The 16,699-nt window shown below is 45.6% G+C and overlaps 1 protein-coding gene across 14 annotated transcripts in view; it reads left to right on the forward strand.

Annotated features, from left to right (window-relative positions):
* The window catches only part of ATP2B2 (ATPase plasma membrane Ca2+ transporting 2), a 210,642-nt gene that overhangs the window by 166,222 nt on the left and 27,721 nt on the right, over positions 1-16,699 (forward strand). For all 14 annotated transcript variants that reach the window (XR_008530964.1, XR_008530965.1, XR_008530966.1 and 11 more), the window contains 2 exons: positions 13,451-13,692; positions 14,651-14,885. Coding sequence is in view for 11 of the 14 variants with exons in the window: in XM_054595305.1 (XP_054451280.1) it covers positions 13,451-13,692; positions 14,651-14,885 (477 nt within the window). In the remaining 3 variants the exon portion in view is untranslated. The remainder of the gene's footprint in view (positions 1-13,450; positions 13,693-14,650; positions 14,886-16,699) is intronic.

Consider the following 16,699-nt stretch of genomic DNA (forward strand, 5'->3'; position numbering starts at 1 on the left):
CTCAATTAGGCAGGGTTTCCTAACACTGGCGGCAAAACTAAAATCTCATTTCCAGATGTTGGTTGACTGAGACTGTGTCCAGGTGGCTGAAAAGACAGGGGTCAGTCAGCTACATCCGCAAAGAAGGTGTAACTGGTGACACAGGAGAGAGGATGGGGACACGGAAACTAGGAGACTTGGTTTATAATCAGGTCAAGTCACTTCTTAGGCACCAGTGTCCCCTCCTGTGCCCTGAACACTGGCATCCTAGGACCCCTGTGCCTCTCTTTCTGGGTGTTTCGCAAAAGAACCAACATGCTTCTCCTTGCTGGGAGCTGATGGCCATCAGTGTGAAAGGGAGAGCAGAGCCCCTGGTATGACTGAGTAGTGGTTAAAGCTCACCGTCTGGAGCCAGGAGGCTTGGATTCAAATCTCTCACTAGCTGTGTGAATGTACACAAATTATTTAACCTCATTAAACCTCAGTTTCCTAGCGGAAATGATGGGATTATTGTGAGAATGAAGTGAGTTATTAAGTAGAATATGCTTAGCACAACACTAGGCACATATTCAGCATGCGGTATGATTAGCGTTGTCTTTATCTGGCCATAAAATCTGCCATTGAAGATGATTCCATCTGCAGCAATGCAGAGTCTAACCAGCAAGTAAACAGCAGAGACATCAAGGCTGCAGAGGGAAAGGGTCCAACCCAAAGTCACACAGCTAATTAGTGGCAAAGCCAACTTACAGGCACACTAAAGACAGCTGTGATAGGGTATCTTAGTCATTGAAACCAATCTGGTGGCATCTTTAGCCTGTGGAAGTCTTGTAAAGGAAAACCTGGGGTCCAGAGAGTCAGATTCACAGCCAGAGCCTGACAGCCATTTGGGGCAAAGGGACTCATGGAGACTGCCCTTGTAGGCCCAGAAGGCTGCTCAGTTCAGGGCAAAAGTCTAGCCTCCTCCAAACCAGGCTGGGAAGCCTGGACTGTAGTACATCCTAAACCATGCAAGAGGAGACAGAATAGGAAGGGCCCTCCAGGTCCTCCTATACTACCCCTCATCTTTGGTTGGTAAATGAGCCTGGCCTGGGAAAATAAGACACTGGGTATGGCTATAATTCCCCCTCCCTGAGGACACCAATTCTCCTGTGTACTCTTGCTGTCTGATGCAGGTGGTGGGTTCTTTGAGAGTGAGAGACACAGCTGAGTCATCTTTGTTGCCCCTGGCTTAGGCTCTTAGGAAGTAATGGTTGGGTGGGTAAGGTAAGTTAATTGATTGGTGAACAGGGGTGTGTGTGTGTGTGTGTGTGTGTGTGTGTGTGTGTGTGTGATCAATGTTATGAAGAGTAGGTGGCAAGAGAAAGGGATGGATGGATGGATGGATGGATGATGGTTGGATGGGTAGGGGATTGATGGATCAATAGGTCAGGGGTTGGATGGATGGATATGTCGGGGGGTGATTGGGTGGGTAGATGGAAGATGGATGGATAGATGGATGGGATGGGTAGATGTGGGTGAATGGGATGGAAGGGTGGATGAATGGGTGAGTGGATAGGTGGATGAGTATGTAGGTGGTAGATAGATGAATATGGATTAATAGAAGCTCAGGACAGCCCTGGCTGGTGTGGCTCAGTTGATTGGAGCATCCTCCCATAACTGGAAAGTAGCAGGTTTGATTCCCGATCAGGGAACATACCTAGGCTGTGGATTTGAGCCCCAGTCCAGGCGCATTTAATCCCCGGTTTGAGTATGTAGGGGAGGCAACCAATCAATATTTCTCACATCAATGTTTCTCTCTCCCTTCCTTTCTCCCTTCCTCTCTCTCTCTAAAAAGCAATGAAAAACATGTCCTCAGGTGAGGATTAAAAAAAAATAGCTCAGGACAGGACTGCTATTTCTCCCTCTACTTTCTTGTTCTTGCTGCAGAAAAAGGTAGAAGTTGGCCCTAGTCCAAGTTCCATGGTCAACACTAGTGGTCCCTTGGCACGTCCAGGCTACTGAGCTGGTTTCTTCTGCAACTGCTTTCAGCTCTCTAGTCTACATTGATGCAGAGATCTCCCAATTAGCTAGAGCCTTTTATTCTTTAAAAAAAAATTTGAAAAAAAAGAAGGACAGTAGACAAGCATTTGCAAGGATAGATTGTGTGGGTGTCATCTACATGGATTCATAGACTCTATCAACCACCTGGTCCAGCCCCCTTACTTTGCTCTGAGACCCAGAAATGGGAAGGGACTTTTGCCAAGTCACCCTACAGGTTAGTGGAGTTAGAATCTAGATATTCTGACCCCTGGTCCAGGAAGTGATGGTTAAGTGCTTTGGCGCTGAAGTCCATTAGACCAGGATTTAAACTCCAGGCTCCAGCCCTCACCACCTGAGTATGGCTGTGGCAAGTTACTTAAGCTTTCAAGCCTCCATTTCCAGTCTATAAAGTGAGCATATAAATGATCACTGGCATTCACTTAGCCAGACTCAATGCTGCATTTTGACCCCCGCCCTCACCCCGCCCCCTGTATTGCCTTGTATGGCAGCCCCATGAACTAGGTGACATCACATCGTTAATACACAGATAAGGACACTGAAGCTGGGAGGAGTTAAAGGACCCGCCCAGAGTCCCAGAGCAGATACGAGGCTGAGCCATGACTTGAACCCAGGTTCTATGAGATCCAGAGCCAGTGTGCTATCACCAGTCTGTGCCCAACCCATCTGGCTGCACCTTTGCCTTAAGGCAGTTCCAGCACTGCTGTGAAGATCAGATGAGAAATACATGTGGAGCTCCCAACACTGTGCTTGACATGTAGCAAGCACTTGGTCCATACCAGTTATTACTCTTTTTACCTCTGTGGTTGTTTCTGAGCTTTACCCTCTATAGTTTGCTTTGCCAGCCACTGTCTTGCTTTACCTTCCATACTACTCCAGGTAATTAAGGCAAATATGACAAATCCCATCTTGCAACTAAAACAGCTGAGCTGCACAAACATCAAATAACCTATCCAGGGCAGCTTCTGACCACCAAATGGCAGACTTGGGCCCAGAGAATTCTTGAGGAGTTTACCACACAGGCAAGGGGGCAAAGACATTCAGGTGGGGACATGGCACAGAGACCCGAAGATGTATGGCTCATTCAGGAAATGTGATGTTCTGTGGCCTGGGCATGTCTCTCTTGGGCTAGAATAATGAGAGGTAAGGCTGGGAGGGCTTGGGGGATCTGGACAGTAGCATATAAGCCCTTAATAAGTGTTCAGAACCTCTCCAGAAATGAGTGGAGGGTAGTACAAGGACCAAGTCTGCTGGCAGAGAGGCCAGGAAAAGCGGCCCAGGAGGGCCCTCCAGAGGTCCAGCCTCAACCCCATGCCCCATTCCTCACTCATGAGGATGGCAGAAGCTTTTTTCTTTCCAGTCTTATTTCCAGTCATTAGCAACTATACTTGCCCTCCAAGGGAAAAAGTTATGTGAATCATCTTTTAGTCAGAAATTGCTTCCCTGCCTCAGAAATCCTGGCACATCATCAGATTTCCTTTGCCATCTCTGACTCTTTGAACATCAAGACGTCTACTAGCTTCTTCTCCCAGCCTTGCTGCTTCTTCAGAATCACAGCTGAGCTGTAGAGGGAAATAGCTCCTTCCTCAGACTTTTGAGGCACCATGCTTTCCTGGGAAAAATGCTCTCCTTTTCTGCTCATATTTATTCTGTGTACTGAAACCACCTAAGCAACCTTGAATTTTATATTTTATGAGACCTCTTTTAAAGTAGGTGGACACTACTGTTAACATTTGAATTATTAAGCTGAGGATGGGTGCTTGTGGAGCTAAGCCATTGGAAAGTTAAGGCATATTTCTGAAAACAAACTATTATGAGAAAAACAAACCTCCTTGGAGCCCTTGAAGTGGTTCCTGCAGGAAGGAGCAAAAAGGACTTTCCTGGCAGGATGGTTTTCCTCAAAAAACAAGCCAAACTTCACCTAGTTAGAAACACCAGGTCCTCAGCATACCCCATCTGTAAAATGAGGTGGCCACCATGCCCAGAGAGCTCCCTTGATGCCCAAAAGGTGGGAATGATCTGCTTAACTGTGTTCCCATAATCTTAGAACCAGGGCACCAATGAGAAAAGGGGAGAAGGCAGTGATTCTGGGCAACAGAGAAACAACTCTTGAACTCGTATCTCCTGGCTCAAAACCCAAGGCTCAACTGAATATTTGAATGAGCTTCAAAGTCTCCCCAGGTCAAGCCTCACTCTGAGACTGGCTCTGGTCAAGCCTTGGGTGTGAGAGATATGAGGACTCTGGAAGTGACTTTGCAGGGCATTAAGATGGCAAGGTGGGGCAGGAACCGGAGTTCTGGTATGTGAAAGTGCAGGGGCCTTTGTGTTGAATTTAGCAACTGTTTTGGGTTGTGTGTTGGGGGGGATGTTTCTGGTTTGTTTGAGGGGGACGTTGGCTTTTTGTTTTGTTTTGTTTTGTTTTTGCAAACACCATCTGTGGGAGAAAAGCTTAAAACAAATAACCCCAGTTAGGGACTTCCAATTTTTAACAGAGATATTAATACTTGTATTGCACCCCCTCAACCTATACAGACACACACACCAAATACTCACACACAGACACACCCCACATGCACACACCACACACTATGTACACATACAACAAACCACACTCATACCACACATACACCAACGTACATACACACACACACACATGCACCACACACAAACACCTACCACACCACAACACACATTATACACATAAAAAACACCCACACATAAACACACCCTCATATACATCCCACATACTACATACACACACAACACACTACACACACCACACATACACCACATCACACATACCATACACATACACCAATGTACATGCACTTATATACTACCATACCACATACAAACACACACCACACCACATCATACACACTACACACACCAAACGCACCCCATATATACACACCACACACTACATACATACACAATAGACTACACACTCCACACATACACCACACTACACACAGCACACATATATACCAATGTACACACACATACACATATCACCACACCACATACATTACACACATACTTAACACATCATACACACACCACACACACATGAACAATGCATTGGTGAGCTTGTGAAGGTCCCCAAGGAGTTCGCTTTCCAGGAATGTCTCCCCAGGGGTCTAACCCTGTGCCGTCTGTCATCCTGGACACCCACACCAGCCTTCTGCTTTTCCATCCTCTGGGGAAGACCCTGTAGCTCACTAGCCTGGCTCTGCCACCTCATGCTCCTCGGGAAGCCAGGCACCTGAAAAGCTCCTTTTGATAACCTTCTGGAGGCAAAAATTCTGACAAAATTCCATCCCGTCTGGCCTCCCACTGGCAGCACCCCACACACAAACACAAAAGTATTCATTTATTCATTGGTTACCCTACAGTGTGGGAGGCAGAGATAAGCAAGACAGACACATTCCCCCACCATGGACTCTACAACAATCACCAACCAGTTACCTCGTTAATGAGCTGTCTCAAATGCTAGTGCCAAGAAACAGGGCTGCCGGGAGAGCAAGTGCTGTGGACTCAGAGCCGGGAACACCTGGGGTCAAATCCTAGCTCCCCAACTCACTAGCAGGATGACCTCACCTCTCTGGGCCTCTGTGTGGACAACTTTTAAGTGGGAATAATAGCAGCTGGCTTCCCACAAACAGATGATGCACATGAGGAGCTTAACAAAGTGGTGAAAGGAGTCAGTATCCAAAAAATGGCCGCTGCTGCCATGGAGGCTGGCTGGTTCATCCAGGCATCAGAAGGCTTCACCACAGCGCCCATCCACCTGGGGGGAGAAGGCCAGGCCACCAGACACAGCCAATGAGCAGAAGGACATTTTCTAACATACTCTTAAAAATATCATAGTGTTGCAATTGCTGCGGTTTATCATGCTACAGTTGTTGGGTTGTTTGGGGAGGTTTTTTAGTTTTTTTTTAAATACACTTAACATAGAATGTATCGTCTTAACTGTTTTTAAATGTACAGCTCAGCGGCATTAAGTACAATCACATTGTTGTACCTATCACCACTATCTATCTCAGAACTTTTTACCTCCCCAAATTGAAACTCTGTCCATCAAACACTAACTTCCCATTTCTTCCTCTCCACAGCCTCTAGCAACCATCATTCTACATTCTGTTTTTATTCTGGGTATACCATATAAGTGGAATTATACAGTATCTGTCCTTTTGTGATAGGTTTATTTCACTTAGCATAATGTCCTCAAGTTTATCCATGTTGTAACCTGTGTAAGAGCTCCACTCATTTCTAAGGCTGAATACTACTTCCTGTATATATAGACCACACTTTTCTTTTAGCTATTCTTCTGTTGATGGACACTTGGGTTGCTTCCACCTTTTCACTATTGTGAATAATGCTGCTGTGAACATCTGTGTACAGTATCTTTTCAATTCCTTGCTTTCAGTTCTTCTGACTATATACCCAGAAGTAGAATTGCTGGGTCATAAGACAGTTCCCTGTATAATTTTTTGAGGAACCACATACTGTTTTCCAAAACTGCTGTACCGTTTTCCTTCCCACCAACAGTATACAGGGTTATAGTTTCTCCATATCCAACACTTTTCTGTTTTATTTTTTGTAATTGCCATCCTAGTGGGTGTGAGATAGTAAAGCTAGCTACATGTTTTTAATTTCATTGTTGTAAGTGTTTTTTATAACTTGTAGTTCTTCCAATCATCATTTCTTGACCTTGGTTGGATATGTTTACTCCCCAATATCCCAAAACAGGAAAATGAATTGTCCTCTCAAAGTAACACCTGTGACTGCACCCAGCACTCTTATAGGGCTCAATGTCCACACAGGGAAGCCTGCACTGGGAGTCAGGAAGTTGGGGAAAGCCCCAGGCTTATCCCTCCACAGATCTGTGACCATGAACAGATCACTTCCTGCCTGGGCCTGCTTTCTGTCCATCAAAACCAGAACCATACCTGCACCTTAACGCCCTTATAGAATTGGAATCCTGGAGAGAAAATGGCTCTCGGAAAGTCTACAGCAATAGTAAAACCTCTAGGTTTGTCTAAATTAAAAAAGCCAAGAGAGAAAAGAGTGGACCCCTGCTTCTTAGCAATGCATGTAGGTGATTTCAGAGCTCAATTCATGAAAACCAATTGAATTACATTGAATTACGGGAGAGGCAGCTCTGCCATTTGCAACTATGCATTGTTTGAAATCCTTTTAGAGGAAAATTAAAATATTTCACAAAGGGCAATAAAATGCCAGGTGTTTTACAGATATAATTGCTCAGCTCTCTTGGGCAAATAAGTAATTAGGCATTTTTATTTAAGTCCTCTGTGTCGTCATTTTCTTGCATTAGTGGTGGAGGAGAACACTATTGTGGAAAATACATAAAACTCTGGAAATCACCAGAAGGTTAATTGTAAAAATTGTTTAAAAAAATAAAATTAAAATTAAACAAATATATAAATTTTAAAAGCACAACATAACAATATACTACAGCGGCAAAGGGGAGTGCTTAGAGATTATTTTCCCAAATATCAGAAATGGGAAGCTGTACCAAAGAGTCCTTTGCTTTCAAGTCAAATCCCACCAAAGAGCTTGGGAGAGGCAGCCTTCCAAGACTCGTCATGGAGGAGTCGTAGTCTGGCATGGCCTGAGAGCGGGAGGGTATCCTGAGCCTTCTTTCCACTGATGTGGCTCTCCCTTGCTCTACCCTCCCTTACCATGATCCACTTCATGGAAAGGGTTGCAAAGAGTTGATTTTTCTCTCAGAAATCATCTGCTCCAGTCTCTCCATTTTACAGATGAGAAACTGAGTATTAGACATTAGGGTCTAAGCCTCAGTCCTTCCTATGAATACTTGAGCCTCAGGATGGTCATGCTGTCAATGTCCATGACCCTACAGGGCTCAGGTCAGCTCCCAGGCCTAACCCTAATTCTAGAAGGTGGGGAGAGGCAAGCAACATGTCCAGCTGCTGTCCTGTCCCCCGCATAGCTGGTCCATGTTGGCATCTTCTGGAGCCCACTTTCCTGTCTGGACTGCTCTTTTGAACAATATGAGGGAGGCTGAGGTTGATGATGATGAGGGTTTGCCTGTAAGGCTGGTATGAGACCCATGAAAAGCCACTAATGGTGGGCGGACTCAGGCATATTCATAAATGATTATTCCTCATTAAAATCTCTCTAGGGTTTGGGTTTATCTGTGGTGACTTTTACCACTTCTGAAGCTACCTCCATGTGAGTGGCTGCATGTTGATTTTGTGCAAGTAGTACAAGTGGTTGTATGCACATGTGTGCAGGTTCATGAGGGAGGTCAGTTTACCTGCGAATAGAAACTCCCCACAGCCTTCTACTAATCCCATAAGTACCCATAAGGAGGTGTCTTGTTCTAACCTGTTAACCTTCACCTCCCCCACTAGAGTGGTCTGTATTGAGCCATCCAGCGAACAGTTGTTAAGTGCCCACTGTATACTGGGCTCTGTGCTGGCCCTGAGAACCCAGGAAGGAAAAGAATACAACAACTCTTTTACTCAGGGAAAGACAGACTCATGAAGCAATTTTTGAAGAGAGAGAGAGAGAGAGAGATTTCAGCTGGCCCTAAAAGGGCAAGGAGAGGTTTGCCTGACAGGAAAGGGGAAGAAACAGCAGGGTTGCAGGAACACAGGTGTAAAGCAGCTTGAGTTCAGGCAGCCACCTGAAGAAGTGAGAGGTGCGGGGGGAGAAGTTGTCGGTGATTCACTAAGAGTCTTGGGGCAGGAGCTGTGGTTCATGCACCCAGCACCTGGTGGAGGGCCAGCCCTTAACCAGTGCTTACGAGAGTGTGCCAAATGAATGGAGAAGAGGATAAACAAGGAAGCAGGAGAATGGAGAAGTGAATTGTGGCTTATTAATCGAATGGAGTTCATAGAGCCGTTAAAACTAGCACCATAAACACAGATGATTCTCAAAAATGTAATGGTACATGAGTAAAGCAAGAAGCTTTCAATATGCAAAACAGTACTACACATACACACACACACATACGTTAGGTTAAACTACATGAAATTGCCAATGTTTGACCATTTTGACATACAAAAAAGAGTATTTCATTTGGTTGAACCTAAGTTGCGATCACAAGAGCCGGTGCATTCATAGCATAGAATACCACTCAGCACTGAAAAGGGACAAGCTATTGACACATGCAACAGCTTGCCTGGATCTTGAGGTGATTATGCTGAGTAAAATGAAGCCAGTCTTCAAAGGTTACATATTTTATGATTCCATTTTTATAATATGCTTGAGATGACAAAATATAAAGATGGAGGACAGATTAGTGGTTACCAGGGCCAGGGAGGCGGAAGGAAGGGAGGTGACTATGGCTACAAAATGGTGGCACAGGGATACTCATCATGAACTGTTGTGTATCTTCAGAGTGGTGGTCATGGGAATTCACATGTAATGCCATATCATAGAATTAAACACATACACATACCCACACATGAATGCATATAAAACTGGTAAAATCTGAATAAGGCCAGTTTGATTGTATCAGTGTTAATATCTTGGTTGTGATGTTGTACTACAGTCATACTGGAGAGGAACACTTCAAGAAACTGGATGAAGAGTATATGACATCTCTCTGTGTTCTTATTGCACGTGAATCTAGAACTCTCTCAAAATAAAAAGTTAAGGCACACAAGGTAGGTATTCCCAACTAGATGGTGGTGTAGTTAAGCACAGTACTCAGAACCTCCCATCACCACCTCAGAATTACACCTGAATTACAGAACAACCATCATTCATAACCATCTGAAATCTAGCTGAACAGAAGTCCTACAACTAAGGATATAAAGAAAAAGCCACATCAAGACCGGTAAGAGGGGCAGAGATTCAGACAGGCTGGTCTTACCACCCATGTGTGGCAGTTAAAAATAAAGTGAGATATCTTGGCCACAGAGGTTTCCCCCTAAGGAACGAGAGGCCCCAGCCCCACATCAGACAACCTTCCCAAGTTCTGGTGCTGGGAAGAGAAGTCCCCATAACTTCTGGCTGTAAAAATCAGTGGGGATTATGGCTGAGAGAGACAGGACTTCTGGAGTCCCAGGTGTTCCTCTTAAAGGGCCCACATGTGAATGTACTTGGACTCACTTTCTCAGAGTAGCAGCTCAAAAGGCACCTTGGACTTACAGGGAAGAACTGAATTGTCTGGCATCAGGGAGGAGCAGCTTTCACCCAGACAAAAGTGTTGGCAGAGACCATTGTTTTTTCACTGAGCCCGTCCATGCAGGTAGGCACTATATCTGAGTCTCCATCCACCTTGCTAACACTGTTAGCCCCACCATGGTCATTTCCTGAGACCCTTCCCTACCCAACTTTCAGGCCCACCCAAGCAATTTTCAGTGGCTTTTTCATAGCAATGGCCTCTCTTGCCTCATGCTTCAGACTTTCCTAAAATCTCTCAAACAAGCAGCATCTGGCCTCTGTACCTCTTTCTAAGTGGTCCCAAGCCTGGCACTAGCAGCAACGAGCTTGGCCCCTCTGGGCACCTCCAAGCCTAGCACAAGTAGCAGCCATCTGCAGATCACCCTGTACTCATGCTGTATGGCCCCAGGCAAGGCACAGGCAGTGGCTGACCATGCACCTCCCAGGAGGCCCCAGAACCAGTGCACCTGAGGAACAGCTTCAGACCCTGCTGGATTACAATGCTATCACCTCCATAAGCAACACACTCAAGGGGGCAGACTCTGCAGGCACCAAATCCCCAATGAAGCAAGTCCTGCTCCATAGGGTTGGCCCCTGCACAGCAGCTCCTCACTGTAATCACAACTGGTCCTCACATCTAATCAGCCTGGAGGTCGGTTCCTCCCAGAGACATGCCAACAGCAATCAAGGCTCAACTACAACAGGACAGTGCACACAGCCCACACAGGGGCACACCTGGAGCACCCAGCTCCAGTGACCGGGAAGGCTGTACCACTGGGCCCTACAGGATACCAACTACATAAGGCCATTCTACTAAGCCTGGAAGACATAGCAACCCTACCTAATACATAGAAACAAACACATGGAGGCAGCCAAAATGAAGAGATAAAGAAATAGATCCCTAATGAAAGAACAAGAGAAATCTTCAGGAAAAAAAAGAGGGGGGGAAAAAGACTAAGCAAAATGGAGCCAAGCAAACTACCAGATAGAGTTCAAAACAATGGTTATAAGGACACTCAGGGAACTTAATGAGAACTTTAACAGCATAAAAAAAGACATGGAAACCATAAAAAAGAACCAGTCAGAAGTAAAGAATACACTAACTGAAATGAAGAATAAATTACAGGGAATCAACAGTAGAGTAGATGAAGCAGAGGTTCAGATCAGTATTTGGAATATAAGGAAGCAGAAAATACCCAATCAGGACAGAAAAAAAAAGAAAAAAGAATCGTAAAAAATGAAGATAGTATAAGGAGTTTCTGAGACAACATCAAGCCTACCAACATTCACACCATAGGGTGCTGGAAGGAAAGAGAGAGGACAAGAAATTGAAAACGTATTTGAAAAAAATAATGATGGGAAACTTCCCTAACCTGGTGAAGGAAATAGACATACAAATCCAAGAAGTACAGAGTCCCAAAAAGATGAACCCAAGGAGGCCCACGCCAAGACACATCATAATTAAAATGCTAAAGGTTAAAGACAGAGAGAGAATCTTAAAAGTAGCAAGAGAAAAGCAGTTAGTTACATTCAAGGGAGCTTCCATTAAACTGTCAGCTGATTTCTCAACAGAAACTTTGCAGGCCAGAAAGGACTAGCATGAAATAGTCAAAGCAATGAAAAACAAGGACTTACAACTAAGATTACTCTACCCAGCAAAGCTTTCATTTAAAATCAAAGGACAGATAAAGAATTTCCCAGACAAGAAAAAATAAAGGAGTTCATCACCACTAAACCAGTATTACAAGAAATGTTAAAGGTCCTTCTTTAAGAAAAATAAATATCAAAAATGTGAATAATAAATGGCCATAAAAAACAAAATCTTAACAGTTTGTGCCAGCATGGATAGACCTAGAGGGTATTATGCTAAGTGAAGTAAGTCAGTCAGAGAAATACAAATACCTTATGATTTCACTTATATGTGGAATCTAAAGAACAATATAAGCAAACAAAGCAAAAACAGACTCATAGATACAGAGAACAGACTGATAGTTGGCAGAGGGGAGGATGGGTGGGAAACTGGGTGGAAAAGGTGAAGGGATTGAGAAGTACAGATTGGTAGTTACAAAATAGTCATGGGAATGTAAATTACAGCACAGGGAATATAGTCAATAATATTGTAATAACTATGTATGGTGCCAGTGGGTACTGGAAATATCAGGGGGAACACTTTGTAAAGTATATGATTGTATAACCATTATGCAGTACACCCAAAGCTAATACAAAATAATATTGAATGTAAACTGTAATTGAAAAAAATTTTTTTAAAGAATTTATAAATTTCCTTAGTGATTCTGGGTACAAATAGGGTGGGAGATCATGGGTCTACAAGAATACCAGTCTAGCTTAGTTGCATCAGAACAAGAGAAAGCTACTGGAAGATTCCAGGGAGCAGGAGGGTAGGGAATAACATTGCTACTGATGATGAGGCAGGGCAGGGTAGAGGCAGGAGGAAAGCTTTATGGTCATGTCCTATGATTGCTATGTACTGGATTAATATCTATTGGAAAGTGCTGTGAGCTGAAGTGTGTCCCTCCCAAATTCATATGTTGAAGTCCTAGCTTCTAGTACCCCAGAATGTGATGGCATTTGGAGATAGGGTCTTTGAAGAGGTCTAAGGGTGAGCCCTGATCCAATATCACTGTTGTCCTTATGAGAAGAGAACATTAGGACATAGACATGGATAAAAGAAAGAGCATGTGAAGAGACAGGAAGAAGACAGCCATCTGCAAGCCAAGGAGAGAGGCTTCAGAAAAAGCAACCCTGCTGGCACCTTGATCTCAGACTTCTGGACTTCAGAACTATGGGAAAATAAATTTCCATTATTAAAAAAAAGAAAAGACTCACAAGGTAATGATTAATATTTAAGATTGAGGTTCTTTCTGGGACAAGGAATGGATTATCCAGATGGAGAGAGATACACAGAAGTATTCAACTTTTTCTGTCTTGTTTTCCTTCTTAAAAAAGAAAAATCTGGATCATATATGGCATAATGCCAAGGTTCTACAAAACTGGATGGTGGGTATACAACTGTTTCTCTTATTATTCTTTATCATGTTTTTATGTTTGAAATAGCTCATATTTTTTTAAAAAAGCTGATCTTGCATAACTCCTTGCATCCAGAGCCAGGATTGTGTCTGGGATGCAAGGGCTGAGGGTGCAGGGGGAGGGCAAAGGGCTCGCTGAGGGGAGAGGGGATGGCAAGAGCCTGGCCTGCACCTCTCAGACCACAGGTGCTACCCCCTGTGAGACCCCTCACCTTTCTTCACAGCCCCCAGAGAAAGAAGGTGCCCTGCCTCGGCAGGTGGGCAACAAGACTGAGTGCGGCCTGCTGGGCTTCGTGCTGGACCTGAAGCAGGACTATGAGCCTGTGCGCAACCAGATGCCAGAGGAGAAGCTATACAAAGTGTACACATTCAACTCCGTGCGCAAGTCCATGAGCACAGTCATCAAGCTGCCTGATGAGAGTTTCCGCATGTACAGCAAGGGGGCGTCTGAGATTGTGCTCAAGAAGTAAGTGGCACAGTGAGTGGGCAGGGGCACAGGGAACCAAGGACCATGGGGTGACACAGCTCAGACTGTCTCAAAGTCCTGGCCAGAGGAGCCATCTGGCACCCAGAGGCTCAGAGAGGGCACTGCCCACTGTCCCCACAGCAAGACCACCTCTGGAGTCACTCTTTCCTCTTAAAAATTTCTATAGAGAGTCCTTTTCTTCCTTCTCTTTTAGTAGGAAGTTCTATGCATTATCACTGTTAGATCTCTCTTATTTCACTTCCCTTGGCATAGACTTGGTTGATGGTAGTGGTTTTCACTGTTAGCCAGTCGTCTCTGACTCCAGGTGCTAGAAATAAGCCTGAGGAACTAAGCCAGTCACTCCCCCACTCTAGCCCTCAGTTTCTCCACTTGCACTTTGAGAGGATTAATCTGGTCCAGTAGTTCTGAACCGTGGCTACACACTGGAATCACCCCAGTGAGCTTTTAAGAAACCATTGTTTCCTGGATTCCTCCCAGACAAACTGAACTGGAAACCTCTGTGGTAGGGCTCGCACATGGGTATTTATTTATTCATTGTTTCCCCATGCTATTATAGTATGCAAGCAGGATCAATAACCACTAGCCTAAGTCTTATGTCCTTTGAAAGCCATTTTAGCTGTGGAACTCTTTTTCAGATGCAATTTTGTGACTATAAAAGAGATCAAAGTAAACCTGCACCTGCTGGGTGGACTGGGACAAATATTACAAGAAGGCTGACTGGTTTCTTTTTGACTGGTCCTGAGTTCATCCCTGCCTGGGCCCATGGGGCTTGAACTAGCCCTGAAGCATTATGGCAGATGGACCAATCGGACACTGGATGACCCATCACAACCAGCTGGGCATCCCTGGGGAGGGGAAAGTGAGCTTGAGCCAGTCAGAGGGAAGACCCTTAGGCCCTTGGATGGACCTTACCCATTTCCATCCTGTCCTCCCTCAGGTGCTGCAAAATCCTCAACACAGCAGGTGAGCCCAGGGTCTTCCGGCCCCGTGACCGGGACGATATGGTGAAGAAGGTGATTGAACCCATGGCCTGTGATGGGCTCCGCACCATCTGTGTGGCCTTCCGCGACTTCCCCAGCAGCCCCGAGCCTGATTGGGATAATGAGAATGACATTCTGAATGACCTCACCTGTATCTGCGTGGTGGGCATCGAGGACCCTGTGCGGCCTGAGGTAGGCACGCACCCCCCTCACCAGCAGATAAGGGAAGGGGGTCAAGGTTGGGAGTCCAGTCGGCTGGATGACCTGGCATAAAGTCACCTCACCTCTCTACCCTGATGCTCACAGGGTCTTCTCCTTACCTGTCCTTAAACATTCAGACTCACCAAACCACTATAGGCCAATGTTGGCATTGATCTGCTCAGGTCATACTGCAGAAACCACAGCCTACAAGCAGTCCTGGAACCGTCCACCCAACCATCTGAGACCTTCCCACTGGCCCCCAAAGGGACAGGTGTGAGGGCTGCTCTACCTTAGAAGCCTCTTGCCCCATAGGAGCCAGGATCTCCTGTAACAAATTCATAGGATTCCTAGGTCCCTGCAAAGGAGATAACCAGAACAGGTATCACCAGACTCAGGAAAACCCAAGTATGGTATCCCCATCAGCATTTAGAGTCTCCCCGTCCAGATCCAGATTACCAATCAGTTCACACTTACAAGCTTGCCTAGGGTCACAGCAGGCAGTCTGCCTTTATCAGGTTTCCAAGGGAACAGAGCTGGAAAGTTAACAAAAGGTCAGATTCTCAAGGAGAAGGGAAGGAGAATGATGACAGCTTACTCGTCCATCCCCATAAGGATCGAGGGAGGTGATGTACTAAGGACATCCAATGTGGTGCTCAGCTTATAGTAGGTCTTCAGTCTCCTTTAGCTGAATGTGAGCCAAGACTTTAGCACCAGGGATTTGCAGGGCTGGAAAGGATGGGATGTGGATGGTTAGTCAGGCTGTCCAGGCCAGCGAGAGATTGTGGGGAGAGGAGAGAGCTACTTCAAGTCTCCAAAATGCTGCTGTGGGCAGGCAGAGCTCAGGACATGAGGCAACGTACAGGAGGGATCAGCCTCTCCTTCCTCCAAGGACTAACACAGCTGCTGGGTCCAGACCTGATTCCTTGGCCAGGCCCTGGCTGGGTCCAGATTGGCCATGGCTATAGGATTTGGTGACAGTATCCCGGGGGCCACCTTCCTCCACCAACGACAGCTTCAATCTTCCCCACTTGCCCTGACTCCATTTTCTGGGGGCCTCTGGCCATTCCTTGCTCCTCTTGAAGTCTCTATTTTCCCTTCTTTCAAGTGAAAAGGGGTAGACAAGATGCTAATAAAGTTTCCAGCCCCAATGTTGATTCCAAATGCCAAAAGAAACACATTGAGGCAGCAGGGAGAGAGGTCAAGAGTGTGAGCTCAGGCATAAGACAGACCTGGGATTCCACGTCCTAGCATTACTGGCTGTGTGACCTTGGACCAGTTACATAATCTCTGAGTCTGTTTCCTCACCGATAAATGTGATAATAATAGTGTTCTATACACGCACACAGGCATACTGTAAAACTTCAGATTATGTACATACAAGTGACAAGCAGGGTGGCTGGCACAAGATAGGTAGTCCATAAATGTGGGTCCCCTTCCTTTCTGCCCCTCCCTAGCAGAGTCATTATTCTGGGCCCAATGACACATACAGCCCCTAATACAGAAGGTACTCAATAAGTGTTCGTGAAAAGAACGAATGAGAATGGACAGGACTTAAACCCCAATCTCCTAACACTTTGTCTGGTGTTCATCTTACCACACACATGCCTCCTCACTCTCACCCAGAGCCTAAAGCAGCAAAGGCAATTAATGCCCTGGCACTTGACACCAGAGCCCGTATATGTTTCCCTGCCGACTGCGTCGCTCTGTGGACCGACAGGCCACGTTTCAGGCCTGCTGTGGAACACCTGCTCATTCCCAGCCGCTAATGGGTTCAGGCTTCGCCATGATGTGTTGTCTCCTTACAA

This window comes from Pteronotus mesoamericanus, unplaced genomic scaffold (genome assembly GCF_021234165.1).
Source record: "Pteronotus mesoamericanus isolate MK-2021 breed Mesoamerican mustached bat unplaced genomic scaffold, CSHL_Meso_final scaffold_54, whole genome shotgun sequence".
Taxonomy (NCBI): Eukaryota; Metazoa; Chordata; class Mammalia; order Chiroptera; family Mormoopidae; genus Pteronotus; species Pteronotus mesoamericanus.